Source organism: Synchytrium microbalum (assembly GCF_006535985.1).
Source record: "Synchytrium microbalum strain JEL517 chromosome Unknown SmJEL517_scf0002, whole genome shotgun sequence".
Lineage (NCBI taxonomy): Eukaryota > Fungi > Chytridiomycota > Chytridiomycetes > Synchytriales > Synchytriaceae > Synchytrium > Synchytrium microbalum.
The window spans coordinates 381,405-407,076 of record NW_022158351.1 but is presented as its reverse complement, the minus strand read 5'-3'; the positions used below and the strand labels follow the sequence as shown (position 1 = coordinate 407,076).

Sequence of the window (25,672 nt, the reverse complement as noted above, 5' to 3'; positions counted from 1 at the left end):
TTCCTTTAACAAGAATTTATAAATTCTTGGCCGTGCGTGTGAATTACATCCTTTGAGCATTCAGCGATTTGATCTGGAAGGCAAATATTTTCTCCAACTGTACATATCGACGAGCATCGGTTTCCAAATACTCGTCTACTAAAGCCTTCAATTCTTGGAAATCGGCCGTGTATGGTTTGATGAGGCCAGTCAATCGGTCTGACAAAAGCAGAAAAGAATTCGATGAGCAAAACAAAGCTGACTGAAAAGAAAGTTATGCTTGACTTTACCAAGCTTGACACTATCTCGTTCAAGCTTCTTCTTAAACTTTTCGAAATCAAACAAGTTTGCATAGTATTCCAATTGAGTGCACAATGCATTGTTGGGGTACTACCAAACAGAAAAGTTGGTCAGCGGACAGCAAGTACAAGCTGCGGTCGAATTGCCTCGTACCTCAAAGGTCATGGCTCCACGACATCCATTCCTGAGACATCGTTCGCCATATACAGACATATGTCGAGTTCGGTTACGACATGCTGCATCATCGCAAACCAACCAAGAGTTTTGGTACTTTTTAATATGATCGCGTATTTCTCGAGACAGTTGGGCATAAAGCGATGCTGTGGGTAACGGCATACTGCAATCAACATTGGAACACATAAGAATACATGTCGGATTCTCAGAATCCTACATTTTGTTTCACTAAGGTTAGCTAAAAAATCCCGGTCATAAGGAGCAATGTAAGCGTGCAGTACCTTGTTTCGAACAAGAGGATCCAACCGTTGCTGAGTCTTGCAGTATTTACACAGAGGGATAAACTTGTCCACATTTCGATACTTTTCTTCATCACTGATCATCGACTCGAGTGTATGAAGATTTTCTCCTTCCGTATTACCACTCGATCCACCGGTATCTTTGTACTTGCTGCCATCAAGACCTGATTCGAAATGAACAGCTGATTAAGAACCCAAGAAAACGCAAAGCGAAAAACAGAGGTCATAAGGGAAAGGTTGAATGCGTACCTAGACAATCAGCAAGCTGTGATGCCGATGTTCCTTCGATTTCAGAACACAGACGAACAACAGGGGGATGGACTTGTAATCCAAGATAATACTCAAGATCTGTAAACGAGACGAGTTTAAAATTCGCAGTGGCAAAAGGAACAACTCTCAAGACGTCAAATACCAATCTTCAGAGTAGACCCGGCCTTCTCAACGTCATCAGGATGATATGCTCGAGCAGCTGGTGACTTATCTTCACCGATACAAATGACATAGGGAATGGTATCGCCAACACGAACACCAACTCCTTTAGCCTTCATAGCCATAGCAACCATGACATGTGGTTGGGCCTTCTTGTCAGCATAGTCTTCAGGGTTTTTGGTCAAGCCCTACAACAACAAGCAGGAGGTTCAGCGTATGAAGAAAAGTGGACATCTGTTGACTACAGCGGAGACATGCCTTGGTGATGACATATTGGGCTATAGGAATGGGTTCAGGTATAGATTCACGAACTTGTCGAGCAACATTCTTCAAATACTCGTGAATCTTTTCTACAACCACTTCTCGAGATTCACCACTCATGATTTGATCCAAGACGTATCTAATTGAATTCGAATTAGATCACGAAATCTAGGGCTCTGTACTTTTTTGCTTATTTTCCAAACACCATGCTTACTGCGAGACAACATGAGACAAATCACACCAATCTCGACGAACCAAATCCAAACCCTTCATTTCCAAGGTAGTCACATAGCCACCATCTCGTTGCTGCTCCACGACTAGAGCAGCATATTTCTTCTTCTTGAGAAGAAGCATGCGTTGGAAAATACCATCAATTTCAATCTCCAACAACTTGTAATTCGTATTGACGACCTTTTTGAAATCATCACCAACTTTAGTGACTTCCTTCAAATCGTCTTTGTTTGTGTAAATCATGATGGAATCGGTATCACCGTAAATGACCTAAAAATAAGAACATCGAACCGATCAATTCAACCATCTCATTGCTTGGCATTTTGAAATTTGTTGCTGTCCTACGTCCAAGTTGAGAGTTCCAGCAAGATTGACCGTGTTTTGCAAGATCTCTCGACCCTTTGAAGTAATCAACATTGCCAGTGGTTTGGCATAGAAGCGAGAGTGCGAAAACCCCAGACAACCGTACATACTATTGGCAGTCAATTTAAGTGCCTTTTGTCGAATATCCAACTAGAGATTCAGGAAATCAAAGTGCAAAGTGAGTCAAAAAAACAAGACAGGGTACAAAACGGATCATTTCATACGTTGACGTATTCAGGCGCATTTGGATTAACACCCTTCATAGCATTCTTGACGTTACGACGTCTCGCCACTAGATTTGCCAAGAGACGTGGTAGAATGCCCTGAGGTAAATCCTTGCTAGGCTCTTTGGGTATCTCAACTTCTCCCTAAACATGGCCAAAATGTAAACAAGGAAAATAAGGAACCACTCGTAACACGACGACATTTTACAAGCACATACATCCTTCTCGTATGATCGAGTGACGGTCGAGAAGCAGATATTGAATTCTTGAATGATGGATGGGTACAAACTGTTGAAATCCAACAACAAGACAAACTTGTCGTAGAATCCCTTCTTGGGCTCCAAAACTAGACCACCGGCATATTGTGGTTTTCGTCTTGCTGGTCCCTTCTTGCCATCCTTTCCACCACCATCATCTAATCAACAAAAAAATGAGAACACATATGTCTGCAAGCACAAGTGGTATTGGGTTCAATACCATCATCATCGTCTTGTCCCTGATCCACAATCACTTTGGCATTTTTTCCAAAGAACCTATCTGGCACTATGTACTTTTGACCATGGAATTCATGTAGGAGAAGATACTCGTTTCGTTCAGCTCGAGCACCAGTCATAGTACGAACCCTAGGGCGTGAGCATCGTTAACACGTGGCAAGTTCTCGCTAAAAAAATCTGTCTTTCCCGCTATGAATATTACACATACCACAAATTTCCAGCCAATTCAGTCAACTGCTTGGTCAATTGCAAAACTTGCAACTTGAACATGAGTTGAGCAACAAACACAGTATCGGTTTCAGTCAAGTCGACAAATCTTATCAATTGTCGAGCATCCCAAAAGTATTCAGGAATCTTGTCGAAATCAACTTCTTCACGTTCAACCTTCAGTTGCGACAGAGCAAGGACAGTCAAACTGTAAGATCGAGATTTGACTGAATCCTTGGCAGCCAGGTATGTATCACAAATCAAACGACCTGCTGCAATTTGTCGTTCTGAAAAGGATGAGTCTCCCATGCCACCAGCACCAGCTTGTAACTTGGGCCATCTGAAAAAGGGAGTTACCAATGACCACGACGAACAAAAAACAGGTTACGCATTGAAGGTGCATAAGTTACTTACTCTTTTCGTCGTAATCTACCAAGTCGAGACCATTCACTGACATTATGAGCCTTCATACGATGCAGCAACACATCAAGGTCAAATCCAAGAAAGTTGTGACCAACAATGACATCTGGGTCCATCTTATGCAAGACAGCTAGTCATGGCATCATTAAGTCAGCTGTACTGTGAACTGTCGTCTGGGGTCTTTTGCTGTTTTCTTACCGAGCATATAATTCAACAAGGCCCTCTCATTGGTCTGTATTTCCAACTTGCTCCTTCGCTCTTGAGCCAATTTATCAAATCCAACAGGGAACGGAACATCATTCAATTGGCGAATGACTGAGAATCGATGCGCTGCGAGATTCTCAATGGAAGCGGGTGATTCATCAAGTTTGACTACAAAAAAACCAGATGATGTTAGACCACGGCCTAAAATTACAGAAGCACAGCAGAGACGCATACCGCTTGGAAAGACAGTCATGCTAGCCATGACAATCTCATTTGTGCGAGCTTGATGATTATAGACCGTCTTGATATTGAGACTCATAACCACCAGTGGAGGCATCTTATCGCCAGCTTGATCCGGTGGCAAAACACTAATGGTTTTCGGATCATCTACCACGACTTCGACTTTGCACCACGAAGTCTGTAAAAAAGAAGCCAGAAATTAAATAGAAGTCTTGAATTCTCGACGGCTCTGGCAACTCACAGGCAGTTTAGTCTTGAGTTGAGCGTCCTTGATGATAATCCAAGAAGGACCTTTGAGCTTGCGTTTGAGAATGAAGAGCTCAGATGCTGACGTATTGGTACCAAATATGTGACTAAATGTACGTCCACTGCGATCACCGGGTAAAGCGGGTTCTAGCGACGACAAGTTGGATGGTCCGAAAAGAAACTGATTGGACCAAAGCATGAAGAGAAACAAAACCGAGCAAAGTTGGATGGGATACTTACGTTTAAAGTCCATCAAAACCTTCATGTAATCACTCTCTTCTGGCACACCAGGAATCTCAAAAGCATATTTTCTCTTGACTGGTGGTTTGACACCCCATTCTGTGATTCCTGCCTTCTGACGTATATTGTTGAATTCATTATGGACAGCTTCCCAAGTAACTTGTACGTCTGTCTCATTTCCTCCCTCTAAAATATGAGCAAAAAATGAAGCCGGTAAAGGAAACACGTTACAGAGCAAAACCAATGAGAAGGTCGTAGAAAAGGGTCCATACCGTCAACTTCACGTTTACGTGGCAGTATAAACAGATTACGTTGAATATTGTTGACAACAACACAACAACTTATGTACTTTTGTTGTGTACGATGATAGACCTAATGTGGGTTCAAAAGAAATACGTCAGAACAGCAGCAAACAAAACAGAAGTTTCATGACATATATGTTTTACCTTGCCAAACACATACACCACATTCTTAACCTCAGTCATATCAAACCAATACATTTTCAAACTACCATCCTCCTCCAACAACTCATGATTACCATCGGTAGCCAAAGTATTGTTCACAGAGGTAGGTACAAGAAGGGTAGGTTCAATATTTACTGAATCACGTATAGATTCCCATCCTTGTAAACCTGGAATGGCGACTTGTTTAACTATAGAAGCAGCCGGTGCTGCGAATTTAGGTACGAAGGATGTAGCAGCACCACTACTACTACCAGCAGCACCTCGAGTCTGTATAGCGCGTACTTTTACAGCTTGAGGATTCGGTACTGGTTTCTGCTTTCCTGGTTCATTCGCCGATGTACCATCATCGTCATCTCCAGGTAAATGCTCTGTTTCCTGTTGCTGTTGTTGATCAACATCCATATTATTATCGTCATCATACATTCCAGAATCATCGTTATTATCATTATTCGATGATGCACCCATTCCACTAAATCGGCCAGTAGGCATGAATGGTCGTGGTGTACTAGCAGCTAGTGTTGCGGCTTTGAGTTTGGCTTCATAGGCAGCGGTATATGCGCTCTTTTTAGAGTCTGGACGACGGTATGGGTTGAGTCGAGCATCTATAATTTTGGGAGCTGGAGCAGCAACTGGATTTGGTTTCAAACGTTTTGGAGCACTTCCTCCTTGATCTTCATCGTCCAAGCCTCCAAGAATGTCGTCAAGTACTGCTGCATCTTGGGCAGCAGATTCCTGCAAAATATATGTGCATTTTTTGGTTGAGTGCATGTACATAAATCAGACCAAAAAAAGGTTTACGAGAAACTTACAGCATCTCGTTTAGGAGCAGGTGCATTCTGCGCAGCTTTAGCAAACATGGCTGATAATTCCGTTTCAGCATGCTTATTCTTCTTCTTGTTCTTCTTGTCTCGCTTCCTCTTTCCTAAAACACCAAATCTACAATCAGATCCTTTACGTATACACTACAACCAAAAATACAATGTGTACCTTTTGCATCTAACTCCTCCTCCTCTTCCTCATCTTCAGAATACTCGTCCTCCTCCTCATCCCATTCTTCATGACCATGATCAAGATACCCAGCACCATCATCATCAACGACAAAATCAGGCTGCTTGAGTCGATTTCGTACAAGATTTGTATATTCGTCTTCAGTGGCCAAGTCAAAGACATCGTCATGGCCCAGCTAGATTCAAGTCAAAATGTCAGATTTAGCGAAGTTGATGTCAGCGACGAGACCCAGAACAAGAAATACAATGTGACAGTATGAAATTCAATTATAAAGAACGATGAGATCCATTGTAGTTATGGCAGTTCACGATGTCAATTGAGTTCAGTTAAATAAACTTGCCTCGACTTGATCTAATCTTGAGACATGTCCTTCCTTTGCTTCACGGAATGCTCGTAGCTGGTCAGCTCGAGATAGTTGTTTGGCCTTGGGCTGGCGTCTGCTACGTCGTCCTCCACCGTCTTCTTCGTCCTGGTTCATCATCTTTGCTTGCTTGAATTATTCGTGACTTCGCAAAAAGTTGTGATGAGCTTTCATTGGTAGAGTTGGTTTGAATATGGGCGGATCACGTCAAGAAAACAATGGAATCCGTACCAGGCACATATACAGTCGCATAAATAATAAGCAACAAGCATAGATATATTCTATAAACGGGCAGCAAAAAATCTACAATCGTCAAACTTCTATGCTTGACTACCATAGTACTACTTTTTTACAACAACGCATGATTTAAAACACCGTTTACATTGACCGCATTTTCGGCAGGAGCTTCTCTACTACGGATATCCTTAGTGTCCATCATATTTCCGTTGTCCTTTGAGACGATCCCCTCATCCGTCCTGCTGACAGAGCTATTGACTAGTTCAGACACATGCTGTACATCAGAATGATTGACTTCAGTTGGCAAATTTACAGTTTCTTCAGATTCTGTTCCAAAGACATTGTCAACCAAAAAGTAGGCAAACAAAAGCAAAGCAGGTATTAGACATTGTATCCCTGACACACTTACGATTGTATGGCGAGACTCCATTCTGTACAGGAGAGTCCAGAGCAGGTAAAGCGGGTCTAGAAAAGGCAACAGTTGATAATAAGGCCAAGGGTGACTCGTCAATAAGATGCTCCCGTTGACGAGGTGATGCATAAACACCATTATTCGAGTAGTACGGCTGTTCAAGCATATTAAAACCGTTCGTGTAAGGTGGCGCCTGTATATGTCCTTGTGGTTGTTGGGGACGGGGCGATGAATACATCGGAGAGAGAGGTTGTATATATCCTGGACGCATGGAGGCAGCAGCAAAATATCCATTAACGGCGTGAGGAGAAGGTATACTAGAAGATGATGGTGATTCGTATTCTTCTCTGTCTACTTTGGATTTTAGCTTTTTCGGCGACGGCTCCATACCGTGAGTGCTTCGAGAGGACTTGCTGCGACTACGTTTCGGCGACAGCTCCACATCTCCAGCTTGAGGAGCATCTTTACTTAGCCAACCTGGCAACTTAACGGCTCGTCCAGACCGAGATAAAGCAGAAGGCACCTGATTTCGAGTGCTTTCAACTTCATCTACTGCATGATTCTTTGCTGCCTTTTTCTCCTTCTTAGCGCAGGCATTACACACGAATTGGCTAGCTTGCCATGCTGCCACGTCTAGTTGATTCGCTGGCCCACGTTTCTTGTTTCCGTGGGCAGCAATACATTCCAGATGCGACCATACGTTACAAACCTCGCAACAAATCATAGCAGTTCCATCGTCCAGATTGTTCCTAAACAAAATCCGGGAATATGTAAGCAAACAGACACATCACTCCGCACAACAAACATCGACTTTGGCTCACCCTTTCACACCACACAAACAGCTAAAATACCACGGCTCTGGCACATTAGGGTCGGAAGGAGCGGTATCGTCAGATCCTCCCACTACTACTTGTAAAGCATATGCTGGTACGGAGGGTTTGGGTGGTTGTTGTTTTAAGGATTTTACAGGTTGGGATTTACGCCTGCTTCCAGTACTGGTAGCACTCGTGCTGGTAGTGCTACTTGCTTCCACGACATTCTCATCATCACCATTTTGAGCATAATTTACTTCATGGCGAGTTTTACGTTTAGTTGCATTTGGCGACAGTTTCGACAGTTGATCAATTTCGCGTTGACGTTCCTCTTGAGCCTTTTGCTTTTTCAGCTTTTCTTCTTTGCGAAGTTCAGCCTGAAGAGCTCGTTGTATTTCTTTTTCTTTGCGTTCTTCTTCTCTGTCTATTTCTTCCTTGACCTTCCTCTTCGCTTCTTCTGCCTCCATTGCAGCTCGTTGTTGCTCCAGGATGATCTCCATTTCTTCGGCCTCTTGCCGTTCCTTGATCTTTCGATCACGGAGTTCTTTACGACCAGACCGCTAAGACGAGGAAAAGCCGAGTTAGAATAAAAGCTGCTTACTTTCAGCGCCAGTTCATCACAAGAACACCCACCGTCTCTTCAAGCTTCACTTCGGGGGTTCCTCGACTACCTCCCGGCGTCGTTGAGCGAGCAGACGACCTCAACGTCGATTTCCTATTAATTTCATAAAAAGCATCTGATTCTTCTAGCAATTTCAGCCTTGAAGAACGTTTTTTTGTTACAGCTTCAAGCTTCCTGGCCCTTCTAGCTTCGATATCCTGTAATACCATGGGAATTGCATGTTCGGTGAGGAAGGTATACAAGGCCTTCTCTTGTTGATCTTTAGAGTTCTTGAATCGGTCTGGGAAGGTTTGCCAATCTTCAGGAGTCAGACATACTAGTTGCCATGATCCATTTCCAGATCGAGAGTTAATAGGAGGTTGATCTGTTGTTATTGATGACGAGCCTGCTTTGCCTCGACGTGCAGGTGCCGAATCTCCAGACTTCTTATTGCTCTTGTCAGTCTTGTTAGTAACTTCCATATACAATCGATTGTCTAGTGAACGAAAAATGGATTTGAGTCCGAAATAAAATTGACCGCTGCTTCAAACACTTTACCATCAAACATCCAAAACTTGTTCCCTTTCGCATCATATCCGATAGGTTCGACTCTCCACTCCACAGCATCATCCTCTTCATCTTTCAGAAGCGCACGCATGCGGTCTGGATTATCAAAGAGACCCTCACACAAGAAGTGGAGTAGCTCGACCTTTTTCCGAATCGGTAGAGCAAAGAAGTCGTCGCCCTCTCTGATGGGACGATCGGTGATTTCCCTTCTATCAAACTCTCTATCGAGATAGTGTAGCCAGGTCTCGGGGGTGATGAACCTATTCAGCGTTGCCATGCGCATCATCTGGTAAAACAATTGGTTGTTAGTATCGAAAATGCGATAAAACTAGTGACAAGGTGTAGCGTTACTTTGGCCATAGTTTCGATCAACGCAGGATCTCGGGCTGGATTCAACATCTGAGACTCGAGCGTCTACGTGTTTCCAATGAGTTAGCCGAAAATAAAAGGCGAAAGGTTCGTTGGAAAACGGTGGTGGTATAATACCTCGGTTTCAAACTCTTCTATGCTGATAACGCTTCCAAATAAGCTCATAAATTGGGAGATGGCAGCAAACTCCCAATACGAACGAAGCTCTGTGAGTTGAGCAGGTTCAGGTTGATAAACCAGTGCTAACATCAATAAATGCAAGAATCAGATCAAGGGTATTAGGTTCAGATCACACTTAGGGGCAGTATCTTCGATCCATTCAAAACACCTTCCAATGTCGTTGATGAAAGCCGAAATTTGATCGATAAACGAGTCAAATGCAATTAGGGAAACGAAATCGGGTCATAATAAGTGCGATCAGACTGCGAATACACTTCTTAGCTACACATATTCACAGTTTTCAAGTCTGCGCTTTTCATCAGCGACAGTTTTGATTCCCTTTTCAATTCAAACGAAGCCGACTTTATGAGCAATATGCCATTCACATACCTTGCAATTCATCGATATCATCCATCGTGATCAAACTTGTCTCGGCTTGTCGCTCCCTCTCTGCAATTGATTATTTTCGATTGTCTAGTTTGAGTAGAGCGAAAATGTCAAAGACAGAGACCAAGCACACTATCCTGAATCGCGACGGGCTCAAGCTCATTGGATTTCTCGAGAGCAAAAATACTGGTCTGAACATTGATGACGGAAAGGGCCAAAAACTTGTCTTGATCAACCATGGAGTATACGGTGCGTTAGACTGCATATTAAAGCATTCTGTACTACTTTATACGTGTATTGAACCAGAATGAGCTCTTAAATGCAGCGACCGCATATGTATTCGTCCTGAAATCGTTGTAATGTCGGTGTATTGACGTCACACATTTGCTCTAGCGAACAAGAACTGGGGATTCTTTAGAGAGCTCGCTGCTTCGTTGCCATATCCATCGTATAGAACTGACTTCCGTGGTGCGTAATGTCTTTTTGGGTTGGTGTTGCTGTTCCACACACAGCTGCACAAAATACATGGGTTTGAGTACATTGTTGGGTGCTCATTTTGTAGGATCTCCATCTCCCACACAGCACACAGAATCGGCAGCCCGATTGAAGCTAAATAGCATATGAATCGTGTTGTTGACTCCCCCTTTTGCTCTCTTAGGTGAAGGAGAATCTGAAGGCGAATTAGGATATGGATCATACCAGGAAGACGTAGACGACCTCGAAATCATCGTCGCCTACCTACGAGAACGCAACTGGAACGTATACGGAATGATCGGACATTCTCGCGGTGGAAACATCTCTCTCTTCTACGCCCAACGACATCCACACTCTCTCCGCTTTGTATGCACTGTGTCAGCACGATTCTACTTTAGAGATGGCTTTTTACGTAAACATGGAGGTGCAGATGGTGAAGACATGAAGAGCTTAAAAGAACAAGGATACTTCATCATGAATATGAGGGCTAGAGGTGCCATTAGACCATTCAGAATCTCACCCGTTGAGTGGAATAAGCTTATGAATTCAGATGATGCTGTCCGTGAAGCCAGAAATTTGCCAAAGACTCTGCCTGTATTCTTGCAGCATGGAGCTGCTGACGAGGTACAGAAAACTTGTTAGAAGAGAACTCTTAATTCCTTTTTTTTCTTGTCTTTCGACAAGTAAACACCTCGCTCTATTAGACCGTCCTAGTCTCAGATATCGCCAACTTTGCCTCGCTCATACCAAACGCTAGTGTTAAGCTCATCTTGGGCGGTGATCATTTCTTTGGCAACAAGGCCCATGCCTCAGAAGCAGTTAAAAATATTGTCGAATGGATTCAGTATAATGAAACATCTCTCCGTGTATTCTGGAGAACATTCGGTGAAGAGAGAAGACTGCTCAAGATTGAAGGTGTTCCGAATGCAAGAGACGTTGGAGGTTACCCTTGTGGTCCTTCTAAAATCGTTCGTTGGGGACGGATATTTAGAACTGGGAGGTAATATTCTTCTCTCTTGTCAGTGCAGTTTTTTTTCCATTGAACTCAGCATTCCTACGTATTCGTGATTTAGTGTCCATGAAGTGACAGAAACCGGAACCAAAACCTTGTTGGCATTGGGAGTCAAGACCATTTTTGACTTAAGATCTATACCCGAGGTGCAGAACAATGGAGTCGCAGATCTCAGGTAATTTGGGTCATTTCTCGTTTTTCTCGACGATTTTTTTCTCATGGCTCTTCAGTAAAACTCACCTATCCTCGCTTACCACTCTCTCAGCTCATTGGGAATAACCCGAGTACAATGTCCAGGTTAGGTTTGGTGCTTTTCAGATTGAATTTGTTGTCAGCTTGATCGCAATGTGTTGACTGACTGGGACACATTACTCACTACAATTAGTATTTGAGATGGAAGATTACTCACCTGAAGCTCTTGCTATCCGATGGGGTCAGTACTCGAAAGGACCTGATGGATTCTCGCAAGGTACTCATAACCTTTCCCATTCTGCCCACAATCTTTATTTTTTTGCGCTTAGCTCTGTTCCCGATCGTTTTTGGTGTGCTTAACTTAAACCCCTTCCAAATAGTCTACACCATGATGAGTAGTAAAGGAGCCACCGCATACCGCCAATACTACCGCCACCTACTAGAAAAAGACACCCCTTGCATTATCCACTGTAGTGCTGGAAAGGATCGAGTGGGAACTGGAATCGCACTGCTGTTGTCGTTCTTAGGGGTTGATGATGATATTGTTGCGAGGGATTATGCTATGAGTGCTGTTATTGAAGGCCGTGAGTGATCATATATGTTGCCAACTACGATGGTTTTTTGTTAGAGTACTAAATCCATACCGTTCTCTTGCTTTAGGTGATCGTGACGAGAATGTCCTGAAGGATTTCATGGTTCGATACAAGGCACAAACTGGAACTGAAATTGATATGCAAGGTGCTTCGAATATGCTTGGTACCAAGTGAGTTGTCTTGAAAATAGCCAAAAAAAAACACCCTGTCTCCATTCTCCAAATAGTGCTCAACGTACTCACTTTTGGTCTCTATAGCCCGGCTTCAATGCTTGGAGCACTAAAAGGAATCCGTGCCAAGTACGGATCATTACAACAGTACTTTGTCAACGAAATCGGTTTCACCAAGGCCGAATGTGACAAGCTACGAGAAAAATTACTTGTCGCACCTCCAGAAATGCCTGCATCTTTTAGAGCCCTCATCTAAATCATCTACGACGTAGAGAGTCGCAAATCTTTACGATAGACTTGTTTTGTTCTGACTTTGTGAGTTCATGTCGCGTTCCAGAACGTTCAAACCTAGAAATTCACGTGTAATGTGATGCAGAACTGGTTCCTTCTCTCTGATCTTCAAGGTTTTTGATTTCTAAGCACACATCGTCGTCTACCTCGCCAAAACACACCAAGCTTTCCAACACAGATATATTCAACTACCAACAGCAAGTAATACCCAAGAATGGGCGACGACACAGCACCAGAGGCGAAAGTGTCCTTTTTCAAGAAATCCACAACAAACAAAAACATTCGTAAACGTAAAGCTCTGGACGATGAAGACCAAGATCAATCCAAACAAAGGAAACCTTTACCCTTTATCGACGAAGATACAGTGATAATACAGAAAAAGGCAGCCAGTTCAGCCACCTTATCTGGGTTGACAACGTCTACGGTGGTCAAGAGACAAGATGTCACGGCATCAAATGTGTTTGATACAAAGACAACATTTGCTGCGTCGGGCACTGCTGCTTCTGTAGCTGATTCGGGCGCTACGAGGACTATTGATATTGATGGTGCTGATGATGTGCTGACTGGCGAGGTATGTGTCGCTATGTGCGGTGTGTTTGATCTAGCACGAGTTAGGATCATACAAAAGCTTTGGTGTCTTTTTTTGCATCAGCCAAACTCTTATCCATCTTCATATTACCTTTTAAATATAGGACGCAGAATCACTAGACCCATCCACATACAAGGGCCTCTCAAAGTACACCGAATATGTAAACAAGCGAGTCTCCAAAACAACCCAATCAAACGCTTCCTCCATCCGCGCTGGCCCTCTCCGCGGCCCCACAAACGTCCGTATATCATCTCGCTTCGACTACCAGCCCGACATTTGTAAAGACTATAAAGAAACGGGGTATTGTGGGTATGGGGACTCCTGTAAATTCATGCATGACAGAGGAGACTACAAGTCTGGATGGCAGCTTGAAGCAGAATGGGATACGAAGCAGAAGGCTGAGAAGGCTAGGAGAGAGATGACGTTCAATGATGGGCCGGATGTGGAGGTTGCTATTGAGGAAGATGATGAGCTGCCCATTGCGTGTTTTATTTGTAGGAAGGAGTTTAGGGATCCTATTGTTACCAAGTGAGTTATGTGAACGTCTGATTTGCACTTTGTGACATTTGTACGCTAACTTGCTTCGTTGTTTTTTGGCTTGAACTCGAAGATGCAAACACTACTTTTGTGAAAATTGTGCATTCAAACATCACAAGACAAGTCCAAAATGCTTTATATGTGGTTCTGCTACTGGTGGTCTCTTTACGGTATGTCCAAAAAAACCACTTCAAAGAGCAAAAAAACGCTTGATATATCAGACAGATACTGAACCCTGTTTCAATCTAGATTGTCAAGGCCGACATTCGGGCAAAGATTGCTGCGCGAAGATCTAAGATGTTGGAACGAGAGGCTGAAGTTAAAGCAGCCAACAAGGATATGGAGGAAGAAATGAAGGAAGAGGATGAACAGGACGAATGAGTTGTTTGTTTGATGTAGCAGCAGTTTGTATATAATTACTTTAGCACACACGTACACACATAAAATATTTAGTTTGCATGATATAAAATCAATCTTCCTCGTTCTCGTCTTCTTTCCCTTGTTCCTCCACTTCATCATCATCCGCAGCATCATCTACTACAGAAGCAGCATCATCCACTACAGAAGCAGCAGCCTCCTCTTCCACAGAATGCACATCTCGTCCCTCCTTCAAACCCTCAACAATCTTCCTCAACTTGACAAACATCTCCAACTTGTCTCCCTTCTGATATGCGGATACACGCCCAGACGTACCCGGTATCACATAAATCAATCCTTGCTTCTCACTATCTGCATAAGATACTTTCTTGGTTTGCAGACCCCATGTGAAATTCTTTCCTCCATTATATACAGCCTTGCCAACAAAATGTCGATACACGTCTTTACCAATAAAAGCAACAATTTTCGGCTTATATTTAAGGATTTTGGCTTTGAGTGGTGCTACTGCTGATTGCATTTCTTGTGGTGTTAGGTCTGCAGATCCTATTTTTGAGAGTTGGCAAATAAGAGGCACGAGCTTATTCATCAATGTCCTTGGAAACGGGTTTGAATCATTCATTCATTCACACATACCAGGAGTACATCTCTCAACAAGATTCGTAATTCCAAAATTATATAGCCTTGGACAATCATTATCGTCTTCATATGTCAGTTTCGCACCATTTCCAAACCCAGCCTCTGAAAGACAGGGCCAAAAATGATTTCCACCTCCTGCGAAGTGGTGCTGCTTGCTGCAACAAAAACGAAGCTGATAAATTGCGATTGTACAGCACCAGAGACAACACACGCGGACGTACGTAGCTGATTGAATTCCAGGATTATAACCACAAAAGAGGCTATTACAACCAAAAAAACAGGCTTTGGTTTTGCACTATATTCACTTAAATCCAAACACCGTCCGAGGTCCTTACACATCGAGATCATCAGCAATACAATCAGTCAAGGGTGGCAACGAGTGGTAATCGACTTTAGGTTTTCCTGGAGATTTCTTGCTTCTGCTAGAATCCTTCGTCTCAGAGCTCTTGAGCTTTTTCGGTGTTGAAGCTTCACTTGCGCTATTAGATTCAGTAGCAGATCTCTTGCGAGGGGATGTTCCTGTAGTAGGTTCAGTATGTTTGAATTTGGCGATTTGGTCTCGGAAGGATGTTGTCTTGTCCATGGGAGCGTGCTAATTGAAATGAGGTTAGTGTTTAATGTCGTTGATTTTGCAAGACAAGACCAAGGAGAGAGGAAACAGACCGATCAGTTTTGAAAATAATCAGTTTGCAGAAGCATCGCGGAGAGCTGCAAGCCTGTTACCTCAGCATACTCAATATTGAGCTCACTCCAAAGACAAGCTTGGATTTTGTGAGGGTGTCATTGCAGTCGGCAGCACTTACTTTATATGGACTATTCAAAGCAACAATGGGAATGGATAGCTTCTTGTCAGCGAGATCCGGCTTGATGATCTTCGCTGGTTTTGCCTGCGCCTTTCAGCAAACGTAGACATACAACTCTGCTGCAGCTCTTTAAAAGGAAGCACCACGTTTGAAAATCCGGACAGGTTTAAATAATATATTCATTTACATTTCTAAAAGCAAGATCAACCCGACGACTTGGCAAGTCTCCTTGCACTACGGTATAAGGTGAAGTGCCTGAAATTCTGGCACTACGGTATAAGTCAAGGTGAAGTGCCTGAAATCGTATTGGAATTCCATGAAGTAGAAGAAGGCTGAAGTGGTGATGAAGAGGTTGGTTAAACCTTATCCATTCCAGGCTTCGCTTTAGCAGCTTCGTTGGACTTGTTACGTCTTACCCCATATGCTACCGTTTGCTGACTCCAGGAGCAGGAGCAGGGATTTCATACTGTCGGCAAAGTAAATCCTGCTTTTCTCTGTTTCCAGTCGAAAACGGTGTAGAAACTCGATTGACTCAAAGTTAAAAGTCAGTTTTACAGTTTTAGAATGAGTGGTCACAAATTTGCCGAGAATACCTTAAAGCACCCATAATGGCAACCCCAGCTCAATGTGGGAAAACGAGTGCACCGGCACCATTTGCACAGCCGTTCTCAGGAGCAGAAGCTGTTACATAGTCCAAACGTCGAAATGATAAACTGACTCTCAGCATATCAAAGAAGATTATTGGATATTGGGAAATATCTGGGGTAGAGCAATAGTATCCATTAGTCTTTCCCGCAGCATCCAGTATTGCAGTTGCATTTAATGCGCTGGCTATCGCCTGTGCAACTGCAGCTGGTTGATATATCATGGTTGTCCTAATCGAGTATAAAGTCAGCTGTATTACCAAGTATAAAAAGGATAACTACGAATACCCAGTGTCAACTAGCAATGGCAGCCTGGTTGTGCACAAACATTGTTCCGGGATCAACAAGGGAAGGAGAGTTTTGGGCCCAGAATATAGCTGATCTGTTTAGAGCGGGTTTACCCCACCAATGGTGACCGATCTCCGGTAGGATAGAAAAGGCATGACTTGTTCAGTGCTCGATCTGTTGAACCTTTAAATTTATCACCCCAGCAATCTCAGTAAGGACACGCAACGAAATGTATCGTCATCCTGTCGACTGACATTTGGGCTGACTCGAAAAGGGTCATTTTCTTTTAGCTTTCCACCATGCGATCCGGGTACATTCAACTGAACGGCATGCCTAGTATGCGACAAAAAATTTAAATGAGTCTGACGTGCATCACAACGAGAAATGTACAAAGAAATTTACGTGACAAATTCGGCCGCCGTCTTTGAAAACAGGAGTAATACGGTCACCAACAAGCGCTTCCACATTGGTAGGGTTCTCGTTCAGAAGTATGGATGACTGTTATAGAGAGTCTAGTGCAGGTTACAATGTTAAATCTTGTACCTAGTATGAATATAGATATTCTTTCTACCTTCTCAGCCAGTTAAGCACGAGCCGAGGTCGATCAATCGTGAAGTTATTGTTCTCTCCACACATCTAACGCAGCAGCGCTGCACACACAAGTCTAGACCACGCGTATGCGTCGTGTCTAAATCTACACCTCCTTTTAGCCTACATCTCGTGTATAGACTGCTAATGCAACACTCATGCTGGCAGTAAAGCTTGCAAACACTCTATAATACCACTTTGCGGCAACAAGGAAGTCAACTGCGTGTATCCTTTTCACACACAATGCAAGGAAAACCCCTGGACGGAACGGTCTAAAATACACATACGTCTTGCAATAACTCATAGTGTATCTGGTGAAAGCAGGCCCAAATTCGATTCGAGAAAACATTTTATAGGTTGGATGCTGCTTTGCTGGGTACGCGACTCCTTGGTAAAGATTTCGGCTAATTGAACAGATGTAATAATATTATGGTAGACGACCAGGTTTCACAATTGATGCTCATCGTGCCTCCTTTATTCTTCTCTGCTATACAAAAAACCATATTCAAAGCTAGCTATGTTTTAACGTCCACGACCTCTTCTATAATCATCCCCATCAGAAGAGTATGAGCGTTTCCTACCTCTTGCACCACTACTACCGTTGCTCCTATTCCTCACAAGTCCATCTTCACTACTACCATCAGATCGACGAGAGTCAGTAGACGGACTACGACCTCTTCTGGTGCTCCTCCCTCTTCCTCCATCACGCAAATCATCTTCAGAATCTGATAGCTGCCTTCGTCTACTGCCACTATTAGCTCTAGCAGGAGGAGAAGATGATGCCTGGTTACGTCGTGGTAACGGCATATGGGTTGGATTTTTGGGTGGACTCATATCATCCTCTTCACGTTTTGCGGCTATTCTGGATGCAGCGCCTCGTATAGATGGTACTGATTGTTGTGGTCGACGACTATCTTGTTCGTCATCACTATAACGTCGTTGTCGTTTATAATCGTCTCTGTTACTACGTCCATATCCGGTGTCTCCTCGACGACGTTCGTACTCCTCTTCATCCTCATCACGTCGATCCCTATTATCGGCTCTTCCGCGTATGGTAAATCCAGTATCGGGTAGACTAGCTTTACGTTCCTGTACTTGATCTCTTCTATCACGACTTGCACCAAGTTTATCATCATACGAGTCTCGACGCCTATCACGATATCCTCGGTCTGAGTTGCTATGTATTGATTCTCTACGTGCAGCTGCTCGTGGTGGTGGCGAGTTCGAGTCTTGACGCTTTCTTCGAGGAGATGGAGATATGGAATCATTTCTTCGAGAAGGTGGGGAGTCATTTCTTCGTCGAGGGGGTGGAGAAGAAGTGGGATTGCGCCTCCTTGATGCTGTTGGGGAGTCTTCACGTCGTCTTTTGTTCATTCCTTCTTCTCGTTGACGAGCTTCTCGATCAGCTTCAACCATTCCTAGTAGCAAAGTAACGTGAGTAAACACTCTTGATTCCATCACGATGAGTTCTAGTACTAAAACAATATGTGCTTACGAGCTTCAGCCTCTCTTCTATATTCATCATCCTTCCTTTTCCTCTGTTTTTCCCTATCCTCCTCAGACTCTTTGCGCTCAAGCTCAATCTGTTTACGTTCTTCATCCCGCTTCTTATACTCCTCCTGTCGTTTCTCATGCAGCTTGACTCGTTCCTCACGTTCAGCAATCCGCTGCTGCTTCTTCCTAGCCTGCAACTCCATATCAAAAGATCCGCCCTCCACATATTCGCTCTTCTTAATCCCAAAAGCCTCCATAACACGTTCATTCTCACGTTCCTTGGCTTCCGACAACTGATGCGTTTGCCCAACTTTCAGGTCTTTAGCATCACCAGTGCTCTTTTCAAGACGACCCAGTAATTCACGACGTAAGTTATCAACAGCGGTATCAATATCGTCCTCGGATACGGTACCACGGGACTCGAGTTCGTCTCGTAGAGTGATACATTTGAGTTCTATGGCTCGTTTCTTTTCGTGGGTGAGGATGTCCTTGTTTGGAGGACGAAAGCCTACTGGCCCTGTTGATGCATCGTCATATTGGCCACCTTTGGGGGGTCTGTAGTGGACTGTGGATAAGTTACGTTGGATGTAGCCGTTAGTTCCTGAGCCTCGTGTAGTCGTCAGACCTATTAGAATGTAATTTGGATGTGATTTATTAGTTCAAGGTGTTGGATTTTGGGAAATTGAGGAATAAACATAACATTGCAGTATGAAATATAGAGGACTTGCCTATTCCATTGTACATGATTGATGGCTGTCAATGATAATATATATGACACGCTCTCTCTTTTGGCTTCCTAATCCTCAATTATAAATGCTTTCGTTTGCTAAAATCGAAACGACAGGTTCTCACTTAAAGGAAGCCAAACCACGATACGGGGCAGTAGTCTGCTTCGAATAGGATTGTAGAGCGCCACCATATATACATATTGCTCCTTCCTACGCAAGCTCAAGGCCTCACAATGGGTAATTTATGGACTCTTGTTTCTGTCCCTTCGTTTTAGCGATAAAGAAGCATATACAACCATATACTAACATCAACTCATTTTATGTCATAGGTTGCGATGGAGGCTCAATCCCGACCCGTCGAGAACTCGTAAAAGAAAAACCAAAAACTATCATCCCAGACGCCGTAATCCAACAAATCCAACAATGGCTACATTGTGCACTCTCAAAACAACCGCTAGCTGCCCCTATCGTATCTTGTGGTCTCGGCAAACTATACAATAAAGAAGCAATCCTCTCATACCTCGTAAACAAGGCCGAATTCGGAGATGGAGACACCATCTGTCGACACATCACTTCACTAAAGGATGTCACAACGTTGAATCTACAGCCTAATCCAGTATATTCGAAATCACATGAAGATAGTAATGCAGTCACGAACAATAATACGGCTAGAACAATCGTGTCGCCGTTTGTGTGTCCCATCACGCTCAAGGAGATGAATGGGAAGCATCGATTCAGCTATATAAGTACATGCGGATGTGTATTCTCGGAAGCTGGATTGAAACAAGTGCCTGATCCAGGCTGTCCCAACTGTGGTAAATTATATACAGCTCAAGACGTCATCCCCATAAACTCGCTACTGGAAGATGAGATTGCTAGACTACATACTCGTATGGATGCCATCAAGGCTGAGAGGGTCCGAGTCGCTGAAGAACGAAAGGCTGAGAAGGCTCTTGCTGCTGGTGGTGACAAGAAGAATACGGATGGCAAAAAACGTAAAAAGGAAGCCACCAACGATACCACCACCGATAATAATAGCAACCCACATAAGAAACAAGCAATCACCAACACAATAAACAAGAACATAAATGCTTCGATACCTTCAAACTTGAATGCTAAATTGGCTGTATCGTCTGCTAAACTCACTCATGAATCAGAAGCTATCCAGAGCTTGTATGCCAAGAAAGCTCCAGGTGAGACCAAGAAGCAGGTAAGATCCTTGTTGATGCTTTTAAAGTGGGCTTTCTTGATGGTTTGAATGACTCTTTTTTTATTTGTAGACATGGATGACTCAAGGCACTTTTACAAGATATAGTAATTTTGCTTGAAAGATGTTATAGTTCGCTCTGTTGTATTGTAGAATAGATTTTTACTCATCGCTCTATAATTCCTTGGTTTCGTATGCGCATTGTCCAAAACGAACCTGCAAACGCTGAACAGAACGTCCTCGCAAGAAGATTCTTCCAGCTCATAAAATGCAAAATCAATATATTTGTTGATATTCTATCTTCATACAAGACATATTTGCACACACCCTCCCTTGTCATCAATCAAAAGTAGCAGTATAATTTTCTCTCCTCTTCCCCTGTCTCTTTGAACTCTTATTATGTTTCTTACTGACCCCCGAATTATTTCCCAATGCTAGACTTGTTCGAATGAAATTCGAGGACGCAAACTTGCCAGTAGATTTAGCTGCTACTCCACCCGTCGAGTCATCAGCAAAAGTACTACTATATAACGCATTCTGCTGCGGTTGAGCAGAATACATTGTCGTATCACCAGTCAGCGACGTGATACCTCCATTCGTATCAAACGATGATAACACCGATACAGGAGTCACACTGTCATCGCCACGATGTTTCTTAACCCTCAACATCATAACCTCCTCCGTCTCCTTGGCAAACCGCACCAAATCACTACATCCAGGTGGCGGCACAACAGCCAACAGCTTCCCATTAACAAAATCCTTCAACACGTATCTCGCCGCTCGTGCTTCATCCGGGTTACCCTGTACAGCCTTCTTGTATCCACGAGCAGCGGCCAAGGCCTTCAAAAACTCTTCGGACGTCGGCATCCTATCTATGGGGAACCCTTCTTCGTTGAGGGTTTTGATACGGATTCCGTATGTGGATTCGAGTACTCGTTTGGGTATTACGCGGGTGACGAGTGTGCATGGTGCGGTGTGTTCGCGGAGTTGGTCGATGGGGAGGACGCCGTTGATTACCATTTCGGCTTTGGTGGTGGCAAAGGAGGGGAAGACGAGACCTGGGCAGTCACAGAGGATCATGGAGTCGGATATGTGGATGGTCTTATAGGCGGATTGAGAGTTTTGAAGATGAGGTCGTGTGAGACAGATTGTTTGTGACTTGGGACATAAGACATAATCACGGTTTCAATCCGCGGTATGTTTTGCACCGCGCCGTTTTTAGCACGACACCAACAATGACAAAATAACCATCGCAGACGTCGTCCATGAGATTCGCTCCACATACCTGGAAATGCTTGGTCTTTCCTGGCGTAGAAGCAACAGCAACCTTCTTGGCTCCAACTAGAGCATTCAATGTTGAAGATTTACCCACATTCGGGTATCCAACAAATCCAATAGTCACTTTGTCAGCCATGTCTATTAAATAACCGTTTGAGCCAGCAGCAAAACAAAAAATATTATCGTCGAGGTATCCATACCTGGCCTTAAAGGCTCAGGAGCCTCATCAGAAAACAAATCTAACAATTCAGAAGCTGATAATATATGTCCAAGAGGATATGCACTCGATGAATGCGATTGTGTGGATGCAGGTTTGGATGATGAAGGTGGTGGTGTTGGTTGTTGATTCGACTTGGTTGGTATATTGCTTTTGGCATTCGGTATGTCATCATCATCACTTTCCGTTGTATACTCGTCTTCACCATCATCTTCAATGACTTCTCCATTCTCCATCTCATTATCACCCAGTTTCATGTCGTTACTATCTGCTACTTCATCATCGGAGTCATCAATGATTTCTTCCGCATCATTCATATTGAAACGGTTATAACTATCATCGCGTTCGGCCATTTCATCGTCTGATGATTCGGCATCTACATCATCATCACCTTGCAATTCACCAGCTTCTCGTTCTTGTTCTGCTTTGGACAAGGCGGCAGAGAAGAAGGCGTGGCGGATGTTGTGTGATTGAAAGTAGTCTGCCCATTGTAATCTACCAAATAGATGAAATGTTATGGGGTGATGAGGTGGCAAAAAAAGCGCAACGCGATATTCGGCCAAAAGAGCAGTTTAGTTACCTCTGAGATTCAGTCAACATATCAGCCTTATTAACCAACAATAAATTTATACGTCGTGGATCCCCCTCTTTAACATACTTCTCCAAATCAGTTGATCTGAAAAAGAGTGGATTACGAGCATCGACGATTTGAACGACGAGATCTGATCGTTCAATGACTCTCCATAGCTGTCTCCAGACTTCCAAGTTACGTTCGTATGGTGTTAGTAACATTCCTTCGTCTTCTTCCAGTCTATGTACAGAATGCGAGTGTCAGCCTTACAGACGATGCCTCCATGATACACGATGGCTTTTTTAGCATCACGTACTGAGCTAATCCACGTCTCCATTCCAAAAAGGAGTTCCTTTCTGCTTCTTGGAGCTCTTCTCCTGTAGTAGTCTCGTCCCATTCAGGTCTGCAACAAGACAGGTGTGAGCCAACAAGAAATACTCTACGAAATGAGCATGCACCTTCTAGGGACAGTCAGCCGATCACGTTTCTGAGCATGTAGATTCAATGTCTCGGCTTCCTTTTCAGGACTCAACAAGAATGGATTCTGATAGTCATTTGAGACTACTTGAATGTTGAGTTTTTCTGTTCCAAGCGTGTGAGATGTCAGATTTCATTCAGAACAGAAGTAATAAGTTGTATACACTCTGGATCAACCACCAGTAAGCTTCTTACCAGCAGTGAACTCGGTTCCAGCAAGCTGAGCAGTAGTCAAGAAAGCATCCAAATCAGTTTCCTGGGTTATTGACTTTAGACTAATTGTGGAGTCATCTAAATCCGTAGTATGCTAGAAAATGAGACGCAAATAAAGAATTGTTAGTTATTGGCAACCGATTGATATGTTCAAACATCAACTCGAAGTATCCAACAAGCACAAACGACAAACTTACACGCAATGAACCATCAGGATTCACATGAGTGGCAGTACTGAAGCGAGATCGCATCAGCGCTTTACCAAGACCAGTTTTCTTCTTCTTAGCACCGCCGGCCATTTTTGCTTCAATAAGTCGCTTTTTTTCTGAGATTGAACTCGCAAAAAAGAACCACATTTCAAATCACATTCGCGAAACATGACCAATAAGAGTCTCAATGGTCGTTTCTGTTCATCTGTACCAGTAATGACGCGTTAAACGTCAGAAAACTGCCATGGAACTAGTCACAATTCGTTGCCATTATCGAAAGAGTGATCGAATAACTTTTAGCCCAACGGTCAACATGATCTAACGTGATCTTTCAATATTTAAACAGGTTCATTGTATTTTCCATTCTTGACACGTACACCGCTTCTATTCTCATCAGGAAGCTTTCGTCTATCAACCCCAACAACAAACAACAAACGTGAAAATGGCGACTATGAAGGCTGTGTTGGTCCAAAATGGCAAAGGAGAAGCAGATGATATGTACATAGGAGATGCTCCTAAGCCTGTTCCTGGCCCAGATTCATTGCTGGTCAAGGTCAAGGCTTTTGCGCTGAATCGAGCTGACACACTTCAAAGACGTGGAGGTATGTGTACAATTGGGGCTGTTTCCGATATCTATACCTTGTTGAGAGGAATCAAATGAAGATGAGATGGCTCTGGCTATTGTCTTGCACATGCAACGACCATGCTGACTATGGAGTCTGAAGTGTGACAATGGCGTTGAACTATATCTTGACACTAGTATCTGCAGATTTTTGTATCTTCGTTTGCTAAATCATTGTCAAATATGAAATCTCTTAGGGTACCCTGCTCCAGCTGGAAGTTCTCCTATTATGGGACTTGAACTGTCTGGAATTGTGGAAGCGGTCGGTGAAAATGGTATGTCTCTACCACGATCTTGCAAGGGTCAAGCACATCAAGATGTACTTGGTGATCTTGATCTCTCTGATCACCAAATGTTGTATCTGTGGGCCAGTTTTTTTGTTGTTGAGACAAACCTAACAATCTCGCAATAGCAACGTCATTCCGAGTTGGCGATCACGTATTTGGACTCGTCGGTGGTGGAGCATACGCGGAATACTGCTTGCTACATTACCGTGCTGCTATTCTAGTCCCACCAGAACTCTCTTTCGTTCAAGCTGCTGCAGTCCCCGAAGCCCACTTTACTGCATACAAGGCACTTCATTTTGTATGTGAAATCCAAAGTGGAGAGGATGTACTTATTCATGCTGGGTGAGCAAGAGGTTGTTTGAGATTGTGGTGAAACGTGTACGGAGGCCAATATCGTCCCTTTTTTTGGGTGTCTATAGAGCATCAGGTGTTGGTGTTGCTGCTATACAGTTGGCAAAGATGGCTGGAGCGTAAGTGGAGTCTAGCAGGCTGTGATGAAAGACCTTCGCGTGCGTTTTTGTTGTCTCATTCGTCTCAACGTCAATTTAGAAACCGAATCATTATAACAGCAGGCTCAGAAGACAAGCTCGAATTCTGTAAATCATTAGGGGCAACACATGGAATCAATTACAAGACTGAAAACTTCAAGGACAAGATTGCTGAAATCACAAATGGTCGTGGTGTGGATTGTATTGTGGATTTCGTTGGTGCTAGTTATTGGGATTCAAATGTTGCTAGCATGGCGATAGACGGAAGGATGTGCATGTTGGCTTTCTTGGTATGATGAAGCCATTATGGTGGACGTACGACATGGTTTTTTTTGCTGATAGCGGTTGGTGTGTTAGGGTGGTGCAACCAAAGAATCAGTCAACTTGGCACCATTCTTATGGAAGCGATTACGGGTAAGCTTGTTTGCAAAGAATCGCTTTGCACTGGAGCAAAAGCAAATCAGACCAAAATCTCTATGCTTTAGATCCAAGGATCAGCACTACGATCACGCTCTCTAGCCTACCAAATCAGGTTACGTGATCAATTCGTTGAAGAAGTGATGCCTGGACTATTGGATGGAAGAATGAAGCTGATTATTGATTCAGAGTTTCCATGGACTCGTATTGCAGAGGCTCACAAGCAAGTTCACGCGGATTCAAAGAAAGAGATTCCTTTTTTTGGTTGTCTAAAGCAACCACTCTTCTTCTGAAATATAGGTATATGGAAAGCAATATGAATTCTGGCAAAATAGTCATTACAACCACAGATTGAAAAAGGTGTAAAGATGTATGGATGCTCACAAAATGAAGACCGTATATTATTTCTTGATTCATGGTTGGTGTTTTGGTTTTGTCACTTTGTGCCTGATCGTTTCAATTGTGGAACCATTGCGAGGCCAGAGGGTGGAAAGCTGTGTTGTTACCCACGCTGCTCAAAACGGAAGCTGCTTGATACGCTTTCAGGGACACATTTGCTACGACTCCGTCACTTTGTTCGG

General features: G+C 43.4%; 9 protein-coding genes across 9 annotated transcripts; 4 read left to right on the top strand and 5 right to left on the bottom strand.

Annotated features, from left to right (window-relative positions):
* Nucleotides 1–43: 43 nt before the first annotated feature.
* Nucleotides 44–6,264, bottom strand: SMI544 (DNA-directed DNA polymerase; the record flags this gene model as incomplete). Its single annotated transcript, XM_031166473.1, has 23 exons — nucleotides 44–198; nucleotides 270–369; nucleotides 433–666; nucleotides 735–934; nucleotides 1,002–1,100; nucleotides 1,165–1,369; nucleotides 1,452–1,581; nucleotides 1,657–1,943; nucleotides 2,019–2,186; nucleotides 2,261–2,404; nucleotides 2,479–2,675; nucleotides 2,738–2,883; nucleotides 2,963–3,301; nucleotides 3,376–3,511; nucleotides 3,580–3,753; nucleotides 3,820–4,003; nucleotides 4,067–4,218; nucleotides 4,312–4,497; nucleotides 4,584–4,683; nucleotides 4,758–5,507; nucleotides 5,585–5,697; nucleotides 5,763–5,958; nucleotides 6,130–6,264. The coding sequence occupies 23 exons, from the start codon at nucleotides 6,262–6,264 to the stop codon at nucleotides 44–46; spliced, it is 4,530 nt and encodes a 1,509-aa protein (XP_031027400.1).
* A 229-nt stretch (nucleotides 6,265–6,493) lies between these two features.
* SmJEL517_g00543 (uncharacterized protein) lies at nucleotides 6,494–9,716 on the bottom strand (the record flags this gene model as incomplete). The annotated part of the gene is made up of 8 exons (XM_031166472.1): nucleotides 6,494–6,708; nucleotides 6,791–7,542; nucleotides 7,615–8,165; nucleotides 8,239–8,702; nucleotides 8,765–9,059; nucleotides 9,125–9,187; nucleotides 9,260–9,384; nucleotides 9,692–9,716. 8 exons carry the CDS (start codon nucleotides 9,714–9,716, stop codon nucleotides 6,494–6,496), a joined length of 2,490 nt encoding a protein of 829 aa, XP_031027403.1.
* A 79-nt stretch (nucleotides 9,717–9,795) lies between these two features.
* Nucleotides 9,796–12,385, top strand: SmJEL517_g00542 (uncharacterized protein; the record flags this gene model as incomplete). Its single annotated transcript, XM_031166471.1, has 10 exons — nucleotides 9,796–9,937; nucleotides 10,082–10,156; nucleotides 10,347–10,786; nucleotides 10,867–11,162; nucleotides 11,236–11,349; nucleotides 11,440–11,471; nucleotides 11,560–11,643; nucleotides 11,747–11,950; nucleotides 12,027–12,129; nucleotides 12,217–12,385. 10 exons carry the CDS (start codon nucleotides 9,796–9,798, stop codon nucleotides 12,383–12,385), a joined length of 1,659 nt encoding a protein of 552 aa, XP_031027402.1.
* Nucleotides 12,386–12,634: 249 nt separating this feature from the next.
* Nucleotides 12,635–13,927, top strand: SmJEL517_g00541 (uncharacterized protein; the record flags this gene model as incomplete). The annotated part of the gene is made up of 4 exons (XM_031166470.1): nucleotides 12,635–12,991; nucleotides 13,113–13,537; nucleotides 13,620–13,716; nucleotides 13,796–13,927. The coding sequence occupies 4 exons, from the start codon at nucleotides 12,635–12,637 to the stop codon at nucleotides 13,925–13,927; spliced, it is 1,011 nt and encodes a 336-aa protein (XP_031027405.1).
* Nucleotides 13,928–14,015: 88 nt separating this feature from the next.
* Nucleotides 14,016–15,143, bottom strand: SmJEL517_g00540 (uncharacterized protein; the record flags this gene model as incomplete). Its single annotated transcript, XM_031166469.1, has 4 exons — nucleotides 14,016–14,467; nucleotides 14,558–14,715; nucleotides 14,782–14,820; nucleotides 14,896–15,143. 4 exons carry the CDS (start codon nucleotides 15,141–15,143, stop codon nucleotides 14,016–14,018), a joined length of 897 nt encoding a protein of 298 aa, XP_031027404.1.
* A 2,262-nt stretch (nucleotides 15,144–17,405) lies between these two features.
* On the bottom strand, nucleotides 17,406–19,079 carry SmJEL517_g00539 (uncharacterized protein; the record flags this gene model as incomplete). Its single annotated transcript, XM_031166468.1, has 3 exons — nucleotides 17,406–18,301; nucleotides 18,379–19,002; nucleotides 19,073–19,079. 3 exons carry the CDS (start codon nucleotides 19,077–19,079, stop codon nucleotides 17,406–17,408), a joined length of 1,527 nt encoding a protein of 508 aa, XP_031027613.1.
* Nucleotides 19,080–19,338: 259 nt separating this feature from the next.
* SmJEL517_g00538 (uncharacterized protein) lies at nucleotides 19,339–20,433 on the top strand (the record flags this gene model as incomplete). The annotated part of the gene is made up of 3 exons (XM_031166467.1): nucleotides 19,339–19,342; nucleotides 19,435–20,315; nucleotides 20,386–20,433. 3 exons carry the CDS (start codon nucleotides 19,339–19,341, stop codon nucleotides 20,431–20,433), a joined length of 933 nt encoding a protein of 310 aa, XP_031027614.1.
* Nucleotides 20,434–20,651: 218 nt separating this feature from the next.
* On the bottom strand, nucleotides 20,652–23,367 carry SmJEL517_g00537 (uncharacterized protein; the record flags this gene model as incomplete). Its single annotated transcript, XM_031166466.1, has 8 exons — nucleotides 20,652–21,413; nucleotides 21,598–21,728; nucleotides 21,791–22,302; nucleotides 22,388–22,618; nucleotides 22,695–22,781; nucleotides 22,837–22,960; nucleotides 23,051–23,162; nucleotides 23,266–23,367. The coding sequence occupies 8 exons, from the start codon at nucleotides 23,365–23,367 to the stop codon at nucleotides 20,652–20,654; spliced, it is 2,061 nt and encodes a 686-aa protein (XP_031027619.1).
* A 352-nt stretch (nucleotides 23,368–23,719) lies between these two features.
* SmJEL517_g00536 (uncharacterized protein) lies at nucleotides 23,720–25,457 on the top strand (the record flags this gene model as incomplete). Its single annotated transcript, XM_031166465.1, has 8 exons — nucleotides 23,720–23,879; nucleotides 24,097–24,174; nucleotides 24,312–24,528; nucleotides 24,606–24,656; nucleotides 24,736–24,964; nucleotides 25,032–25,088; nucleotides 25,160–25,318; nucleotides 25,392–25,457. The coding sequence occupies 8 exons, from the start codon at nucleotides 23,720–23,722 to the stop codon at nucleotides 25,455–25,457; spliced, it is 1,017 nt and encodes a 338-aa protein (XP_031027620.1).
* Between the last annotated feature and the right edge of the window lie 215 nt (nucleotides 25,458–25,672).